The sequence below is a fragment of the Vanellus vanellus genome (assembly GCF_965231255.1).
Source record: "Vanellus vanellus genome assembly, chromosome: 2".
Taxonomy (NCBI): Eukaryota; Metazoa; Chordata; class Aves; order Charadriiformes; family Charadriidae; genus Vanellus; species Vanellus vanellus.
In genome coordinates, this window is record NC_138906.1 from 61,735,761 (window position 1) to 61,750,800 (window position 15,040).

The 15,040-nt window shown below is 40.9% G+C and overlaps 1 protein-coding gene across 1 annotated transcript in view; it reads right to left on the reverse strand.

The window, feature by feature from the left end:
• The window catches only part of STAC (SH3 and cysteine rich domain), a gene marked incomplete at its 5' end in the record, with an annotated part of 74,686 nt that overhangs the window by 47,216 nt on the left and 12,430 nt on the right, over positions 1–15,040 (reverse strand). The window contains one exon of the mRNA XM_082479678.1: positions 1,878–2,154. Coding sequence (XP_082335804.1) covers positions 1,878–2,154 — 277 coding nt within the window. The remainder of the gene's footprint in view (positions 1–1,877; positions 2,155–15,040) is intronic.

Sequence of the window (15,040 nt, forward strand, 5' to 3'; positions counted from 1 at the left end):
TGAGTCGTGCAGATTTGTGATGATACTAATCTCCATACAACTTCATGAGAAGCTGCCAGAAATGCGAAGGACTTACTTTTGCAGTATATGTTTGTGAAACTAGGCTTTGATAGAACATCCATCGACATTACAGAAGAAAAGTTCTGGGCCTGCTTCCATACATAAAGTTGTTTCAACTGACTGCCTATCTTCCAGACTTCCTTTCAATCTCTGGACTATGAACTTCCCTGATGTTGATGTTTTACTCCTTCTCCCTTTGACTTGTTCTACCATTTAAAGTGGAAAGAAACCTTAAAAGACTGGAAAACAACACCGAAAATCTGGGATCAAAACTCCTCTCTTTCCCTGGATTCAGTAGAGCTGTGGTGCAGAGAGGATGAAATCTGGCCTCACGTTTAATTCTTTAATTTATGGAAGCAGGATTGTGTTGTATCAGATTTAATGTTCTGCAGACAGCTGCCTTTTCCAAAGAACACGAATTCCCCACCCAAGTGGGGGACAGTGAGCAACCCCGTGTGGAAAAGGAGGTACTATTCTCTGAAAAAGCTTGAGCAATCCTATCAGCATCTTTCAAGAAATTACTATACTGTTATGTAAAAGGCAGTGGCTTCCATGCCAAGGGACATGAGTTTCTTACAGTAAACTAGACAAATTACAGACAATAGGTTGTACCCAAGGACCTGCGCTACTTCTACATGCAGCTAAACCAGCGTTATATTCCTTATCCTGCCAAAAAACCTGGAAATCTTGTCACCCACTTTCACACTGGTACACTGCCACTGAATTCATTCCTGACACTGTGCTGGGACAACTAGATGATAAGCAGCAAGAAGACCAAATCACGTGCATAACAAGCTAGCCACAACGACATGAATTCCTAGGGCCAGACTTCGGAATAGCAACTCCTGCAGCTTCCCGTAGTGGTGACCATGCATGTTCTACACCTCCAGCCACCTGCCACCACTTCTTTCCTGACCTCTCATTGCTCAGCCCCATAGATAACCTGCAGCACGAAGGCTGGGTTTTTAGACTCTCCACAGCGCACTGAAAATTACCTGGCAAGCAGAGCTCTGTGTAGACTTGTTCTCTGCACACTGAAAAGAATAATAAATTATTAGCTCTGTCCTTTATGTCTGTCTATCAGTCAGTCCCCGGCAGTAACTTACATGCTCATGGACAGTTTGAGAGAGAAGACAGGGCAATCTTTCAAAGGTATGAAGTTTGTGTCCGGTTTTGTGAGTAGGAGGGATCAGGCAGAAGAACCCCAAGAAAGTCTGCAGTGTGAGTTCAGCTGTTATTTGTTCTGTTGACCAGGTGTCCCAAAACACGTGTCCTAGACAGCCAACACGCACACACAAGCAGCCCGGAGCCTACCGCCCAGCAGATGCTACTTCTTGCCCAGTTGTCACTTAGGAGAGATGTGAGGCAGCTGGAGGAGGTAGGCGTGGTCGCCACAGTGAATGGCAACTGGGGGCATTGCGGGGTGCAGGGGCAGGCATGAGGAGCAAGAGCGGTAGAATTACTGCTGTGGACGAGTAAGGAGAGCGGACACAAATTTGCAAGACGGACTTCTACTGTTTCTAGCGTAGGGTACAACAGAGTTTGTGCTTGGTGCTCAGTATAACCTGAACTGGAGAGGAATTTGACTCTAGCTGAAACCCTCACCTGTGATTTGTGATAACAGTACATGTCTACAAGGCAAGACATCTGTCAACAAATAAAGAACTTGTATTAACCTGTAGCAGATGTGACACAAGTCCAGATCCTTTTGGCATGAATATTCTCAAGCAGACATCTGGGCTCACCTAAGTTATGGAAAGATCATCCTGCATGTTCTAGCGCAGATACCCACACAGATTTAAAAAATCATTTCTTACCAACAATCATGTGGTTGCAGACATCGCAGAAGGTGGGTTTTTTGAAGATGTGCTCCTGGAAGATGTGAGCCTTGTTGTTTTCTGGCAGCTGCTGGGCTCTGGTGGGGGAGGACGCCTGGCTCTCTGAGCTGGGGAGCTGCCCAGTGCTTGTGCTCACCTCAGGCATCAAGTCCACTTGCAGTTTCACATCGCTATTAGTCCTCTGGAAGAAATTGTCTGCACTTTTACTCCGCAAGCTTTTGGTCTTGAAGGAGAGTGATCGTTTCAGTTTCTGCAGCTGCAATAAATAAGCCAGTTACAATTACTGCCTTTTCCTCTTCAACAGCAAGGCAAGGCTCCTGGTTTTGGGGTGTGCTGTTGACAAGGGAACCTGGGAGCCACTGGCAGACCTTGAACCACCTGAACAATAAAAACTATTTTAGAATTTAACCAGCAATTTCAGAGCAAACAAAACAGATCCCAATCAGAAAATAAACAACATATGCTTTCTAGTAGACAATAAACTTGATAGCCTTAATGAATGCTTCTATTGGTCTTTTCTTTCAGGTATGACAGCAAAGAGAGTTTTATGCATTGGAGAATATATCCTTTGTATTCAAGCATGAGAAAACTTAAGAGTCTTATTTATCCTCGCATAGTCCTTAAGCAGCCTGTAAAGCCATTTCAGTAACAGCTGTTAAATGGCAGTACAAGAGGAGTGAATTCAGTAAATATATCTGACATATTTAAATTTCTTGATTTTGGCAGAAGCAGAGATTATATGCAGTTTTGACCGAGAAATTATTGTTTTCTTTTATTTTTTTAAAGGAAAGAAGGTTAAGGAGCAGCAACAGTATAATTAACTAGCCAATTGATAGTTAATGCAGTTAACACACATTCATGTATATTCTTGTGTATTGCATTGTGTATTGTTTGTCAGACTATGAAGCACCAAAATAAGGCATTATTAACTTAAATTTGTTAACTCAAACTCTTTACCTGTAAACTGACTTGTACCTTACCAGACCTCCTCTCATCCTTCCCCTCCAGATTTTATAGAAGGCTGAGAAGGGCGCTAGGTGAGGCACAGAAGCTATCAGGATATCAGCTACACAAATTTGTGGGTTTGTCAACTCCAACGGCCCACAGATAGAGTCTGGGTAAAAGGAAAGCCAGCTCCATGTCCACTTCATGTTTTCTATCTCTGAAGTGTAATACCTCCATCTCAGCTTTCACTCAGCATTATTCCAACCACTGCAAAATCATTTCAATCACTGCTGCAATTCTCTGGATGAATGTGATGTAACAATTGAAATTTTCCATGCCGCTCAGGCTGCCTGTGGTAACCAGCAGGAATGGTTTATATTAGACACTGTTTATGTTAGAAGTAATGATGATCGGGAATCATAATTCACACTAATATAAAAGGAAGGAGTTCACATACTTTCCCAAAAAAGCATGGCACTGGTCTGTCACACTGACTTAGTAGCCTCAGAGCACTTGCTCTCCCCAGGTTCTATTCCTGATCCATCCATTTACTTTAAGATGTAGCAGAAAGCATGCTGCTGGAGAGGAGCCTCAAGGTGTCCCGGGGGGAAGCCTCTCTTCTACCTTCAGACACGGACAGCTTGTTCCTGGAGAAGAGAGACACTCCAGCTCTCTTTCCCACACTTCACAACAAACTCCCCGAGTCCAGTAAACAGGTAAAGAGCTGCCACTGCCTCCAGTTAACAGTGTTTGGGTTTGCTATGTGGGAGCAAACTGCATTCTGCTCCCCGAGCTGTTTCTCCACAGTGGCTTTGGGAGCAGGGAGGGATCAGAGCCAGGGGCCCATCCCACATGCACCACTCTCACCCATGACTCTCTCTGGGTTCGTAGGAGGAGCCCTGCATCCAAAGGACGGAAATACCTGTTTGCAGGAAGCTCTCAGTCTCTGGGGGAATGTGTAAACAAAAGCAATTAAGTCATTAAATGCCAACTAGGAGGTAAGAACAGTTTCTGGTGTCTGAAGCTCTTCCAGCTGAAGCTTGTCATAGACTAGCTGAGCCCAAAAGTCACTGTACAGCAGCACCAACAAAATACGAGATTTTCCCTCTTCTGCTTGGATGTTAAGTCACCGGCTCCTGAAATCACTGAGGTTACTCTGTACTGAGATTACTTCATCTCCCCAGTGACAGTCAGGAACTCAGAAATAATTCACACACCCCCTGCTCCTGAAATGCTTCTCGCTGAAGTCAGACCTAATTAGTGTAGCAAAACACAGAGAATTACAACACCACAAGGTGACATTATTGATTTGCCATCCATTTATACAGTGCCACATGAAGTTAATTAAATTTCAAAACGCTGCTTCTGCCACAGAAAGAAGACTAAGCTGAGCAATACAGTATTTGTTTTATCATGAAACAATTGTCCTGCTAGTTTGGACAATGCATGCAGTATATTTTAAGCAGCTCTTCATTTACCAGCCTTATCCCATTCTCCGATGCACAGTCACTTGCCAGTCAAAGGATGTACCAGCAGCCTTTCCTCCCTCAGGCAGAAAAGTCAATAAGTTTCCAAAGAGGGATAGTCCAGCACTCAGGCTATGCGTGTCCAAACATATGCGCTAAATTGCATGCACGCTGAGGTGAGCAGGCAACTGTGCATACTCCTTGCATCTCCAGCCACAATGTTCCAAGCAGGACACACATCCAAGAATGGGTTGACCAAGTTACGTTCACAGCTTTGGCAGGCAGCTCTGCACAAGCTAATAGTCCTCTTTGAGATTCCCTAAGCATTATCCTGTGTTAATGTGGTTAAATAATTTCCAGACAAGGTGGGCATCCTTGTTGTTACCCAAATGCAAATCTCATGCTCATTTGCATTCAGGCTGGAAGACACCTACATGTTTGGCTTCCATTCCATACCTAAAACACTGATGAAAGTCTGCAGCTATTATATTCCAGATAGGTTATATGTGTACAGAAGTGACTATGAAAAATGCAGAACATAGGCAACGTTTAGCATTTTGCACAGCTAATTACACACTTTGCTCAGTACTGTTAAAAAGTACTTCTCAGATCAGAGTGCTCTACACCCATCTTGCATAGGTGAGAGCAAACGGGGCAATAGAAGATTAGCATCGTTTTTTAAAAATTGACCCAACTTTCCTTACTCCTACTAGACCCTCAAGAGAATTTGAAATAGAGTACTGGTATGTGATTGTTTACTCAGAAAAAGTTGGCCCAAGCAAGGGCAAGTGCGGGTTGTTGTACAAATAGTATAAATTGTAAAACCATAAAAGCTTAAGTGATTATTATGCTGCGGACAAGTGAGCATCACTTCCCTTACTTAAATACCAACGTCTCCTCATTTTGAAGTATGTTATGGCCCAGTCCTGTTCCTTTACCAGAAGATTTCAAATGTAATTAAATATAGGCAGGTAATAATCTGCCATAAACTGATTGAATGCACTTGTGATGCTTCTAATAGAGCTGCTATGGCATTCACCTGAGGCAAGAATCAGGTCTATCAGAGAGGAGAGTATGCAAATTTTACTATTCATAATTTATTTCTGTAGAATTAATGAGTCCAAAGTAAAATCTTAGGAAGAAACTCTACTGAACTTTGGAAAAACCTGTGACTCGGGTTGCTCTGCACTGGATGCTTACTTCAACACTTCAGTGAAAAATCACATAGTGGGATGACAAAAAAACCCTCAATCAAGCACAAAAAGGCTTTAAGAAACATATTTGAGATAAATTTCCTAAACCTTTCACATTTTGTCCTCTGCAAGGAAGGCTACAAATCAGCTTCCATTTAAATAAAAATTAAATTCCCACAAGCATGAGAGATTTTCTCGACTTGTGATAGAATCACGAGACTTTGCAACATTGACACCTCAGAAACATGAACCCTTGATAACAAATCCAGGATGTTCCTGTGGTTTGAAATTAGAGTCAGGGGAAAAAAGTTTGTCTCTAGTTAAAAGCATTTTATCAGTCACACAGACTTCCAGTGACTGCACATACTAACCCGCAGGCAAGGTAGAGATAAGTGCCACAGCTAAACCTCAGAGCATGATTAACCTTTTTTTTTTTTTTTTCAGTATCATCCAGCACAATCTCCATCTCCCTCAGAATTACTGAATGTTCAAGCTTCAAGCGATCACGAAGCTCTGACGAACCACAGCTTATCAGCACCTCCTCTGTTCCTAATTCCCCTATACTACAATTCTTTAGCTGCTATAACCAGAAAACAGGAGGCAGCAAAAGGACAGCTATTGAAATTCATTCCTAGTGTTAACTAGGGGCCACTGCTTTTGGTGCGAACGGGGATTGCACCTGCCCTCACTAAGACTTTATTTGATTTGAGCATTGGAATCACACAACTTTTTTCTACACTTTTGGTTTAAGAACTTCCCATGGAAGTTGGGAAGATGTCAGTGATTTGAGCTAATTTATAATCCCTAAATATGCAATTACAAAAGGTAATGTACTACTACTACTAATCTACTCTGCTCTGGTGAGATCCCACCTGGAGTACTGCGTCCAGCTCTGGAGTCCCCAACATAGGAAAGATATGGACCTGTTGGAGCGGGTCCAGAGGAGGGCCACAAAGATGATCAAAGGGCTGGAGCACCTTTCCTATGAGGAGAGACTGAGAGAGTTGGGGTTGTTCAGTCTGGAGAAGAGAAGGCTCCGGGGAGACCTTATTGTGCCCTTCCAGTACCTAAAGGGGGCCTACAGGAGAGCTGGGGAAGGACTTTTTACTAGGGCATGTAGTGATAGGATGAGGGGGAATGGCTTCAAACTGGAAGCAGGTAGATTTAGATTAGATATTAGGGAGAATTTTTTCTCTTTGAGGGTGGTAATGCACTGGAACAGGTTGCCCAAAGAAGTTGTAGAAGCTCCATCCCTGGAGGTGTTTAGGGCCAGGCTGGATGGGGCTTTGAGCAACTTTGAGCAAGTGGAAGGTGTCCCTGCCCATGGCAGGGGGGTTGGAAGTAGATGATCTTCAAGGTCCCTTCCAACCTAAATCATTCTATGACTCTATAATTCTATGATAATCTTCACCCTGCAAAGAGTAATTTATTCTGGCTCCTAACTACTCCCTGAGTGCAGTAAGGGAAAAAGTGTTCTTTTTCCCTTACCTCTCCAGCTTGTCTACACTAGCAGTCAGCGTGGCTTAGTAGGAGTGGACCTGGAGAACGAAAGAGGGGCTGTTGAGGACCCAGCATACATACACAGTGTATGCATTTCAGGGCACAGAGTACTCTGAATGAAACCAGTCCTTTAGTCCTGGCGTGCATTAGGTGCACACCTGGAGCACAAACGAATCCCCAGGTGATGCAGCCTGTGCTCTATGCACCACAACAAGGACCAAAGTCAGGTGAGCAGCAACAACTGAGAGATTTGCTTTGAAAACACACGCCAAATCAAACTAAAATGCTGAGATTGGTGTCCCCTATGCTACCACCATTTCTCTAGCATCACTTCTTCGTCACACCTTCTCACTGTTCAAAGCTTAGGGAAAGTCTTACTCCCTCCACATCCTTCGCACAAATGCTTCATTCCCCTTCCTGAATCTTCCTGCTTAGTGATGTCAGTGTGAAAGGTGATTACTAGGAGGACAAACTATTATATTATATTATATTATATTATATTATATTATATTATATTATATTATATTATATTATATTATATTATATTATATTATATTATATTATATTATATTATATTATATTATTTTGCTTGGGCCATCAGCTTTGGCATTCAGAGTAACCCTCATGGAGTCTGCCCACATCAGCTTATTTCCCAGCATTCTTGGTCTTGTTCCCTTTTGAGCTGCTGCTAACCATCCTTGCCAGCAGCAGAGGCTCCTGTGCAACATGGGGCCAAGAGGGAGATTATTTTTATACATTTCCACTCTTAACTGTCTTGCAGGAGAAATAAACTAATGAACCAAACTTATCAACTGTACTTCACTGACAGACCATATAACCAAGCCCTCGTTTTCAGACATCAGCTGTCTGCTGTATTGCTACTGTGGTAGCAATAAAAATAAAAAAAATATTGCTTGCTCTTCTCTATTCCTTTCTTTACACTAGTGTTAATATTATTGGATGGATTACAAATAATGCAGGGTATTAACAGAGTTGGAATGACCCATCAAGCCAGTTTGGTTCCTGCAATTCTTAAAAAATGTAGCTATTTTTTTAGCTGTGCAGCAGATTTTACTCAGCTGTGAGATAAACATCCACCTTCTGTAAGGAACCATTTTTTCTTCCTTTCAGCTTCAGAGCAAGTTTCCAAATTATTTGACTCTCACGTCATTATAAAAGAAGGACTTAAACGCATAGGGCCCAAATGACATTGTGTCGATTCACGAGAGAGCATGTCAGGTACACGGGATATTACCAAAAGGGACTCAGACCAAAAGCCTTTCAAATAAGGGAAAGAACAAAAGTCTTGAGGAATGGCATCTATCCTACTGAGCACAGCCCATTTTCTGGGTCAAGGAGCATTCAATTTGTATTAGCAACCCTCAGAACATACTTCAGATGTTAACTAGATTTGTTGAAGGACTGGATGTTACCAGGGTGTGAGCTATCCTGGCGGCATTGCTGGGCTTCAGCTAGCTATGCTGATTAAAAGCAAACAAGGAACCAGCTCAAACAGAAGTGCTTACTTTTTGTGAGCATGAAGGCTAATGATTTCCTCCTTCAAAACGAGGAATATAAAAATAAGTGATTTTTTGAGCACAGGCAAAGGTGTATTTATTTTTTTCTTCTGGATTTAATTTGAAAATGCACTCCCTTGGCATTTTAATGAGCAAAAATAAGATTACGACATGCCCAAAGCCAGTATGCAATTTCATAAATAGTGTGTGTGTTTGCCTGCTGATGAGAGAAGTACCACGTCTTATAGCATTAACAAGATAAAAGGCTATTTCAAACACTTAAGGGGTTGGTATTGTTTATTGGCAAAGCATCCATGATAAAATTTGTGAGCAAAGCTGATTCTTTTTCTACCTTCTTCATTCTAAATAATAAATAGTACAAATAGTCTACTAGTACAAATTGAATTAGCTAAACTGACTTCAATTGTCGCAGATTTACACAGTCTGAGAATCCGGCCCTATCATGTATCTGTGTCTGCCCTAGCCAGCTTTCTTGGAAGCTGTATCCTTTTAATCCACTACACAGAGGGAGTGTTCGTTGTTGTAGAATCTGCTATGTGTTATATTTGTCTATTTTCCCAAACAGATTGCATAGCTGGCACTAGAACAAATATGTTTGTTATTGTTGTAAATAAATAAATAAATAAACCGTCTGGTTGAATACTGTATTGGATTAGTCAAAGGGAAGACATTTTCCATAATACCTAACAATAACATTGTTAGTGATTTATTGGGTACCTCTAACTACTCTGGTTGGCTCTTGCTGCTCTGATCGTCACTCCGAGATTCTCCTCCCTGCCTTATACTGTTTCTGAAACCCACTTACTGATCCTCAAACCTATTTTGGATATAAACCTTTGCAGGCAGGGCTCTTTCTGTGATTTTTTTTTTTTTTCACACGTAGAGTCCTAACTACAATGAAATGTTCTGATTGGTGTGTCAGAGCGTAACAGCAAAAAACCCTGAAAGAGCCTCAGGGTTTGAAAGCAGGAAATGTGAAGGGATGTTCAATTGTCACTGCTCCCACAAATGTCACTGTGAATCACATGTCCTCAGACCTCTCCTGATGTACGACATCCTTGGCAGCTGTGCGTTTGAATCTCTAATTGGCAGACCTCTAAATTATCAAGAGGTAAAGTCTGCATGTGTAGCCAAGCAAGTGGGTTTGCTCAGCAGACCTGTTCATTCTGTACGACTCTCTGGTTTGGTTTAAAACAAGCTGAAAAATTCATCTAGTTCTCAACAATTGCTCTGGCAGTTGGTTTGAAATTATCCTACAGTCTTGGGTACATCTTCTTCTAATATGGCAAGGAACCAGGATTAGCAAATATGTGAGACAAACGTAAAATAAAGTGCTGAAAGTTTCAAGGCCTGAAAATATGAAAACATCTCCCTTGTGCTCCAAATTCCTTCATATATCTTCAAAATTCAGCATAGGATGTGACAGGACAAAGTAATGGAGTTCAGGGCATGACAGATTTGAGGAAACACAAACAATTTATTAACTATAACCATTGCCATCAAATCTCAGGGAAATCCTTTTTTGTCTCGGTTATGTTCAGAACTGTCTACTTAGTCTTAAGGCATAAAAAGAGTAAACTCTGTATTGGATATCCTGCAATTGTGACTTACCCTGAGTTCATATTACCTTCCCTTCCAAATATATTTTCCTGTTAACTTCAAAAGACTCACTGTGATTTAAATAGTTTAAAACAGCTTGTAAAACGGAGAAAACATATGCAAAATAAATATAATTATACTTGTACGTATGTCAAATCCAGAAAATTTTAAGGCTTTTTTATCAAAACTAAGTAAAATCCCCCCTCACCCACTCAATAAATATATTTATTTAGCCCAAACTCTCAATCTTTATATCTAAGGGTATTTTTGCTGTTGTGTTTTTGAACAGCCCTATTTTGGTGTATTCTTCTCTTTTCTTTTAATCAAGCTATATTAGAAAGAGTAATCTAGAAAGGAAAGAGTGCATATTACATTTCTCTTCCTGAGGGATCTAGCCTCTATTAGTATTTCTTCAAACTTCCTAACAGGTTTGATTCAAGTTTAGTTTTTTGGGAAAAAATGCTTGCAGTGTCACTCAATCATGGTTTGTGTTCAGCCTGCTCCTCGCAGAGAGGAAAAACAGTGAATCTTTCTCAAATTTGCAGCATTTCAAGCTAATCACTCACAAGATCTTTCAGAGAAGCTTTACTGTAGCTTTCCAAAGTTTATGATCTGATTCACGAAAATCAGATTAGCGGTCCCAAAGTAAGATCTGCTGGGTTCGTTGTGTTGAGCTCAATGATCATCAATTCTTCTTCCTTTGTGAACAAGTGCATAAATCAAAACATGTTACAAATCAAACTAAGAAACACTTCAGGCATGTCCAAAGCCTGTTGCTTGTCTTATATCGGGGATGGGAAATGTTTTGTCCCTTTGCTCTCCTCTCCTGCCTCACCTGGCAAAAGAAGAGCCACTCCTCTTGGGAGCAGAGGGAAAGACTACAAATACTGGATTTATATCCAGGATTAGATTCTCCCTGCTGCTAAACAGCTGTTCCAACATGGGTGGCACCAGCTGCGGGAGATCTTTTATAATTGAGGTTATGAAAGGTGGTTGGTGGAATAACCAGCTGCAAACCTCTGTGTGTCTCCTATCTTTCTTTCATGGTCTGGCAATTGAATTGTCTCCAGTCTTTCCTCCAGAAACCACCAGGAAAGCCCACAAAGAAAGGTTAGGAATAGTCCTTCCTTTGTTTTTTTTTTTTTTTTTTTTTAAATCCTCCTATACTTTCAGTTTCGAGACAGGTATGTGTTTACAACATCTAGTTTTGTACTTTGGGTTTCACCTCAGGCATCTGGTTGCTAAGCAGCTGGTCATCTCCCATACTTTGTCCTCATTAGGATGAGGCACACGTGGTTATCTCTTGCCTCCTGACATAGAAGGAATTTGGACTGTTATCTCTGAGGTCCCTTCTGGGAATCCCCCATTTTACTGCCCTGTTTGGATATCTTTTTTCCATTTCAGCTTCTAAATGGAACAGTGATTTCTCTTTGGTAACTCCCGATTTAGTCATTTACTAATCTTTGCTACAGTGGAAGTGGCACAACGAAATTTGGAGATTAAAAGGCTGGATTTCAGAGTAATGTAAATCCAGGCAGCCCTGCTGAGGTGAGGGAAGCTACACTGGTATCTACCTGCTGAGAGTCTTCAGAAGTAATAATAATAGGGCCTGAGTTTTGCTTCTTTTCCTTCTCATGAATAATACGCAGTGAATGTGATGGCGAATGTAAGATTAATCATCCTTGATTGTATCTTGTGTCTGTCCATCTATGAAATGTGTATCATTATTTTCCATTATTGATCTTATGAAAAATTAAAGCTCAATATGGCTCCCTTGGGCCTTTAAAAAAACCCGCAGCCTTCTGCTATAAAGTGCTGGTCTACCTATAGCAATAGTTTCCACTAATTTATTTTACCCACTTGCTTTTCCTCTTTTTTTTTTTTTTTTTCAACAGAGCTGTTTTATAATACTTTAAATGGTAGTATGTCTCTTGAAGCAAATATGGAAATACGTCTGGCAGGAAGGCTGACACTAAGTGAGGGCAAATTAACATCAGCCCCGGATCCCACATACTGTATAATCACATTTGTACGGTCTTAAAACAAAAAGGAAGACCGAGATCTACGGGGAGTTGTTATAGTTAATATTCTGCCAGTGTTTCCACTCCTACTTCTGGGGTTCCAAACTCACGATGTTAAAATTGCTTCGCAATGAAAACATGTAAGTGCTGAGCTCTACAACAAAGTTATTGTCACTGGGCCAAATCCTAAGGTCTTTGCTTACTGCTAACTCCCGCTGACTCCAGCGAGCATGTTTCCTGAGCAAAGGCTTGGGGTTTGGCTGGGTTGCTGTTTGTTTGGTTTTTTTTTTGGTTGTTTTGAAATGAAACTTTTTTTTTACTCTTTCACACTGTGCATTAAAAACAAAGGCTTTCTGCATGCAGCATGAAAAATCACCTGGCCACGTTTGGCATCCTGTTATCTGGCTGACTTCTCAATTCCCTCCTCTTTTTTTAAGCCATCTCTGTCAATCTGCTCCTCCACAACCAAATATAGACAGATACAGGGGGACACCTATGCTTCTTGCTTCTTTTGTCTTTCCTAGACATTTATTTCGATTTCATACTTCATGTGAATTAATGCTGCCCAAACTTCTCGCTTTGCTACCGTGCTTTAACTCTGAGAGGATGTTATCTCGTTTCCCAATCAAAGAGATAATCAGAACCACAATGCCAGAATTTGAGTGCTATATGGCCTATTGGCTTAAAAAAAGCCCCCAAACATAGATACTTTGGCTTATTTGATCCCACAGGTTTCTGCACTCCCTTCTTTGCTGCCTGTTCACAAACAGAGATTCAGATCTAAATTTTACAACTTGTTTCCATCTCTCCTTTTCAAACTTTTCTCAGTGGGAAGATGGGGTAGGAACTTATGCCTTACAGAATTTTAGCAGTGTTTGTTGGTTGGCTTGCAAATTTTCTTTTTCACGTTGGCCTTCGCCCTATTTTTGCAATGTGGTAGCGAATTTGCTGCCTTCCCTCTTCTTTTTATTCCTCACAAAGACTGACACTGCCCCGTCCTGTGAACGCTGCTCCTTGCCAGCCACTCTGGAGGCCAAGGAGTGCAGCTGCCCTGGCACCGCCTGTTCTGACACGACAAGTCCAACCGGACTTATATGGTCCTGGTGCGGATCCATGTCGCTGCCCTGGCACCACTCTGGCTTGAAGCCCTGGATGTGGGGGAAGAGCCGACAGCACAGGTTGAACAAAACTAATTAATTCCTCTGGGCTTCTCCATGCTTCACCTGGGTACCCACTGAGTCTCCTTCATCTTGTATTTCCAGTTCTAAAGTCCTACAGCAGCCACCAGATACATGATGTACCAACAGAAATTTTTTCCTGCCTTGATAACATCTTCCTTGTTGTTTCTTCTGCATTCAGTTATCTTACTGTCCACCATGGCAGAGATCTGTTTATTTGCAGGTCTGGTCCAGATACAGAACATTTTTCGTTAAAGCTCTTCTCAAAGTGCAACTTAGGGCATGCATTTATCCCTTTCAACACATCTACTCTAGTTGTATTCTAATTTTCAAAAAGTACTTCCAAAACATTTGGGGGAAAATTGCGCCTGTAGTACCAGTTTCCAAGGAACCTGTTACTAGTACAGAAAGTTTCCATCTCAATCTGTCTTTTGTCTTCTTGTTATTACATGTTAGTCATGCCCAGAAAAAACTGCATTCAGTGTCCTACATAAAGAATAGGCCAACTCTCCACATGAAAAATCTGTTTAACTTAATTGTGATATTGTCATATATGAGACATAGATTTACTTGGCAGTTTATGGAGACGTTTGAAGGCCTAAACACTGCTGCAAGAAGTTGACAATGTAAATACATATATTTTGAGATGTTAATTGGGTAGACTTGTTATGTATGAGATTTATCATACATATTTGACTCCTTTTGCCTCAGGCTAATCCATTTCTTTTGTATTTCTCCTAAACCTCCAAGCTGCTGAACATCTTTAGCCAGCTATTGTTTCAAGATCAACCCTGCAAAACAAAAACATCTTATTTTTATCCTCACCAGCTGCACAACTTTCCTTCTCAAATTACCTCTATCAAAGCTTCACGATTAAAATGACTATCTGAACTGAAAAAATGTGTTTTTATACTGAGATAGCTATCTTCATGTAAAAAGATAGTTACATACAGAACACCGCAAACAGAAAGGTAGACAATTTAAGACTAGAACTATTTCTGAATGTTAAAATAGATTTTTTTAAGTCCCTTAGAATCCTAAACCGTTGCTAATGAAAGCCTGCACACAAACATCTACTAATTAAAAAAAGAAAAAAGAAAAAAGCTTGTAACACTGTTGTGAGGTTGTGCTCACCTAATAAATAAAGCATCTCCAAACTTCGTATTTTTGGTGTTGAGCTGTTGGTATTGACATCAGATACCAACAGATTTAATAGGAGCTACTTATTTGATAGGAAAGAAAGGGATTGAACCAGTAAAACGCTGTGATGCCTTGCCTGACAAAAATAATAGCAGTGACTTCAACAGGAGCAGCATATTGCACGGGGCTGCATGAGGGATGCCATGCAGGCAGGAGAGTGGGGGACCAGAAGAAGGAGGAGGAAAGGAAAGTCAAGTTAGGACAGAGTTTTAAAGAATATGAATATTAATCCTGTGTAAGAGGGGAAATTTCCATGAAGTGCTTTACTTTATTCTGCTGTCAGAGTAGGTACAATTCTGGATATTCTTGATTCAGAATTGGATTCTTGATTCAGAGTAGCACTGACTTAAGTGTGACATACTACAGCAGAAATCAGAGCTACTGACCACTGCTGAAAAGCAAGCGCAGTGCTAACTTCTGAGATTTATATCCATTTTCTCCTGTCAGCTGGTTGGGTTTTGTTGTTTTTTTTTTTTTTTTTTTTTTTTTTTTTTTTTTTTTA